Source organism: Dasypus novemcinctus, chromosome 10, assembly GCF_030445035.2.
Source record: "Dasypus novemcinctus isolate mDasNov1 chromosome 10, mDasNov1.1.hap2, whole genome shotgun sequence".
NCBI lineage: Eukaryota > Metazoa > Chordata > Mammalia > Cingulata > Dasypodidae > Dasypus > Dasypus novemcinctus.
In genome coordinates this window covers 92,895,377-92,901,003 of record NC_080682.1, presented here as the reverse complement: position 1 = coordinate 92,901,003, position 5,627 = coordinate 92,895,377, and the positions used below count along the sequence as shown (strand labels likewise).

Here is a 5,627-nt window from a genome sequence, read left to right as displayed (position 1 = left end):
ATGTCCTAATTCTCTTTGGAAATGGTGTTTATGTGTGATGAATCTGGACTCAGATGGGATCTTCCTTCATAAGACTTTCATGCTAATGTGCTGGAGGTGCAGTTAACGTTGGGATTTAAGATATATTTAGGGGATTTGAATCTCTGGACTGACAATGTGATAGCCAGGTCCTGAACCTCAACAGACTCCAGCACCTACAATCTGATTTATTGGACTTACCACACTCAGCTAAGATGGAGTTGAAGAAGGACAATCACCACACCATGGAGCCTAGAGTGATTACAACTGAAAATGGGAGGATTGCATCCAGCATCCATGTGGAATTTGAGCCTCCTCTTGACATAGAGGTGCAATGGACACAACCAATCCAATGTCCACATAGAAGAGGTGGTATTGGATTGAGAAAAGTGGACATGGTGGACGATGGGTATGGGGAAAGGCAGGAAGAGATGAGAGGTGGAGGCGTCTTTGGGACATGGAGCTGCCCTGGATGGTGCTTCAGAGGCAATCACCGGACATTGTAAATCCTCACAGGGCCCACTGGATGGAATGGAGGAGAGTATGGGCCATGATGTGGACCATTGACTATGAGGTGCAGAGGTGCCCAAAGATGTACTTACCAAATCCAATGGATGTGTCATGATGATGGGAACGAGTGTTGCTGGGGGGGGGGGGGGGGGAGAGGTGGGGTGGGGTGGGGGGTTGAATGGGACCTCACATATATATTTTTGATGTAATATTATTACAAAGTCAATAAAAAAAAAAAGAAATGGAAAAAAAAAACCTTTTAGTGTCCTCTTATTATTTTAGATAAACTTGCTGATATTTCTATGACCCCTGTTACCTCAACAGATTCATCGTATGTCATATCCCATTTCTACAACATCTAGAGAATCCAACAGCATTTGTCCTCTTTTGTAATCTTGAATAAGCCATGACTCCTCTCATTTCAGCATCTGCAAATTCCTGGAATTTTACCACACACACCATAGCTCACTTCTACACAAACATTTGGGTTTGGTACATACTAGTATTTCTCCCCCTGAAACCAAGATTATATCAAATTCCCCCATTCTATGATCTCATAACTCTATATTTGAAAATAATAAACCTTAGGACAGGTTTCTATTTGGCTATAAAGGACTCTTACCAAACTATAATTATAATATTATTTGATTATTTATTTAGTATTTAGTATTTTATCCCTTTCACATTAGAACGCATTTTACATGATAGCAGTAACCATGATTGTTTTATTTATCATTTTATGCCCACCACATTTTCTAAACACTGTAGGAGCACAATATATATTTTAAATGTATAAATATTTTACACTTTGAATATGTAAAGAAACACCTTAACCACCTGGGTCTTGTACTTAAGAGCAATTCAAGCACTGTCATAAAATTTTTCACATGATATAGTCTCATCATGGTGTCATAATGAAGACATTTTTGTGCTCATGTAAATTCTCAGTTTACTTCCAGAGGAAACATGTCTTTGCACTAAACTTTTTTCTCATCTTTTGGGATTTAACATCTTAGAAATTCAGATTGCTTTGCAGGCCACTCCCTCCTCAGGTCTCCAAAGGAGGTCTATTAGGCTTATATCATTGAACTCACTACTACTCATAAATTTCAGAAGCCCAGAATTTCTGTGTCCTGTATAAGCTGAAAACATGTCCTCTCAAGAGTAAACCCCTTTCTCAGAACTTTCTGTTTTCACCCAATACAAAACCTCTACTCGTGACAGGACCTCAGACTGTGAGTTTCTGCTCAACCACAGTAAGTACTGAAACCTTGGCATAATCATCAGTTAAATCCCAGAGAAATCAAGGACTCATCCTAAAATTTTCCTTGTGTGCTTTGGGAACATGCTGCAACAGGGACTGGCCACAAAGGGAGATGGATCTACAATTCGAAAATATCAGGATTGCAAAAGAGTTTAGAAATTATCTATGAAACTACTGACCAGTGGCTATTTAGTCTCTGTTGTCTGACCTTCAGAGTTAGTATAATAACAGTTTTACATAATAGAGTCTCATTCTATTTTTTGCTCACCAAATTTGTAAAGAAATATTCAAAACAATTTATTTTTCTGTGTAATATAATCTCCTTCTCTTAAGTGTTTCACACAAATATTAACTGAGAATGACATTTAAAGTAAAATAATGAAAACATCGAAGATAGAAGATATAGGTGTGTGTTTAATACGAGAATATGTATTAATAAGTGAATGTTTGGTCAAAACACCTGGGCTTGTACAGTTAAAGGGCTTATGCACTTCCAAGCTCTTCAAAATGGAATTGCTATGGTGAACATCCTCAGAACTCACATCTAAATACAGAAAGAAAACTAGCTTCATCTCCAAGACTGTTTGTGCCTGTTATACATTAAATTTTTATATGGATACATTTTGTTTGACTTTTCCTCATTTTACATTGCCATTAAAGAAGGATGATTTAATCTACTATGCGTGAGTATATGTTTATACATACATAAAGACAGTTAGAAATATCCAAAAGAAAATGCATCTAGTTGTAAATAAGAATATGATTTTGTTGATTGTATCACAGGATCACAGGGGACTTTTCCTTTTTGTTCAGATTTTTTTTCTGTATTTAAAAGTAATTATACCAAGAATAAACCTACAATAAATTGAATTAAAATGTTAAAAATTCTAATTTTAAGATGCCTTTTTAACTTTGGTACCTAATTTCCACCTTGTTTTTTCTTGTTCATAGGCCTGTAATCGTTTCCACTATGGAATGAAATGCCTTGCAAAATCAATAATTTTGCAAGTATTATGTGCATCTGAAGTGTAGATACAAAGAGATTTATACCAAGAAATGATACTCAGTGGATTTGTATCTTATTTGAGTATGTTATATACTATAAAGTTGTTTGAACTTTATTTGAAGGACAATGTGAAGGCTTGAATGTGTTTTAAGCTAGGGAATACAAACCTGTTGGAAGGTGAACCAGTTGGCAAAAAATAAACTGAAATAAGTGACAGGTGTGACCAGAGAATATTAGAGGTATTTAAAGGTTAATTCTTTTTTATTTCTTTTGGTCTTTAAAAGTTTGAATTACATCAAAACCTATAGTACCTAGAGAAAGAGTCCATGGCTTTTCTTCTAATTACTTCCACAGGCTAAGGAAGCAATTGTTTGAGAGGGGTAATTGGTTTAGGTTAAGCTTATTGTGTGGTTGCTGGGCCATTGTGCAGGATATAAAATATCTGAAAAGCAAAGAATTTGAGGAAAGATAATGAGTCTAGGTGTGAACATGATTTGGAGCATCCCATGGCAGTTATTTGAAGTAATCTTTATTTCTTGTTTCTAGAATATAAAGCATCTTATTATTTATACCTGAATTCTGTATTTATATGTCTGTTTAGGTTCTCAAAGATGCAACTAGAATAAAATATTACTTCCTATATATGTCTCCACTGTATGACTCCTTAAATTTACAAATTCAGCCAGGATGGCTTGACTTCTTTTAAACTATTCCTTTGCAACCTCCTCAGAAGTCCTCACAAAGTATAATATTCAAGAACAACTTCCACTCTCCCAATCTGCAATAAGCTTTTGGACTGCAACTCTATACAAGCCCATCTTATCAAGGTTTTAGAAGTCTATATAAAACATCAATGGACATCTGTAACATCTTGGAATGGTGTAGCTACAAAACTTAATCTCTACAAATTAGTTTTAAAACTTTGGCTAGTACAGTTAATAAAAGTCTGAATCAAGCAAGATTTCATAAAATGTGAAGGAAAGAAACACATTTGGGTGGTTCACAAAGTATTTCAAAAGACTGAGGAAAGATTTTGAAAAAAAAAAAAAAAGAAAGAATTATATCCCTAACCTGGGATAAATTAAGACAAGACAAACGGTGATTTGTGGTCCATGTTGAATTTTTCTTCTGGATGATAAATATTGGTCATTACTTTTAAGTTTGTCATCTGTTGGTAAAATCCTAGAATTTTCTTATTATATACCTTAAATTACTATAAGAGATGGAGTACAGAATTCATTCTGTTATAGCACCAAATTGCATTATGTGGAGATAGATTTTTAAAAGTGTTTAATTGTGATAATGCCTGGAGAAAGCAAATTGAAAAATGTTTTCCTTAGAAAAATATGTATACTTCTCTCGAAATCTCTAATAGCTCAAAATTCCAGGTCTCTGAGTTCATCCTGATGGGATTGCCAGGCATTCATAGATGGCAACACTGGCTCTCTGTACCCTTTGCACTCCTCTACTTACTAGCAATTGGTGCTAACACCCTCATCCTCACCACCATCTGCCAGGATTCTACTCTACAGCAACCCATGTACTATTTCCTAGGTATACTCTCTGTGGTGGACATGGGCCTGGCCACTACCATCATGCCCAAGATCCTGGCCATCTTTTGGTTTGATGCCAAGGTCATTAGTCTGCCTGAGTGTTTTGCTCAGATTTACGCAATTCATTGCTTTGTTGGAATGGAGTCTGGTATCTTCCTCTGCATGGCTTTTGATAGATATGTGGCCATTTGCCACCCTCTTCGCTACTCATCAATTGTCACCAATACCTTAATCTTAAAAGCTACCCTGTTTATGGTGTTTAGAAATGGATTGTTTGTCATTCCAGTGCCTGTGCTTGCAGCCCAACGCAATTATTGCTCCAAGAATGAGATTGAGCATTGTCTATGCTCTAACCTTGGGGTCACACGCCTAGCTTGTGATGACAGGAGGCCAAACAGCATTTGTCAATTAGTTCTGGCTTGGCTTGGCATGGGAAGTGATCTAAGCCTTATAATATTGTCATATATTTTGATTCTGCACTCTGTCCTTAGACTGAACTCGACCAAAGCTGCATTCAAGGCTCTGAGCACTTGTAGCTCCCACCTCATCCTCATCATTTTTTTCTACACTGTAGTTGTTGTGATTTCAGTCACTCACCTGGCAGAGACTAAGGATACTTTGATTCCAGTTCTACTCAATGTGCTGCACAACATTATTCCCCCTGCCCTAAACCCTATGGTCTATGCACTTAGGACAAAAGAGCTTAGGGCAGGTTTCCAAAAGATGCTTTGTTTGGGCTTAAAAAACAAATGAAACATGGAAACATTCTCCATGGACTTCATTCTCATCTAAAGTGGATAGCAGAACTTAAAAGACGATGGGAGGGTAAATAAATAAATGCCTTTAAGACTCTTTTCACATTTTGAAAATAAATTATTATAAAAATATCAGAGGAAAAAAATCTCAGTATCTCCAATATGAGAGGATTTTATACCAAACCAATCAAATGGAATAAAAATCCAGAATGAATGATTGATTTCCACTTCCTAAAAAAAAAAAAAAAAGTATACAAAGAAAAACATTCATAAATATCCATCCATGCCACCAAAACATTAACAAAAACCCCAAGTGATTGGGACACAAATTACAGACAATGCTTGCTCACTGAGAGCCGTAACTTGGGAGCCAAGAAGTCAGTCAGCCTGAAGCAGCATCACTCCAGTAATATGAAATGCAGAGGCATGGATAGAATATAGTTTAGATGATCAGTGTTCACATACACTAAATAAAGATCTAGGTAGAAGATAGGATGATGACCCAATATGGATGAAAGCAA

The 5,627-nt window shown here is 36.3% G+C and overlaps 1 protein-coding gene across 1 annotated transcript; it reads left to right on the top strand.

Moving 5' to 3' along the window:
• Window positions 1-4,144: 4,144 nt before the first annotated feature.
• On the top strand, window positions 4,145-5,104 carry LOC101422528 (olfactory receptor 56B1-like). The gene has a single exon (XM_004455021.1). The coding sequence runs from the start codon at window positions 4,145-4,147 to the stop codon at window positions 5,102-5,104; it is 960 nt and encodes a 319-aa protein (XP_004455078.1).
• The last annotated feature ends 523 nt before the right edge of the window (window positions 5,105-5,627 follow it).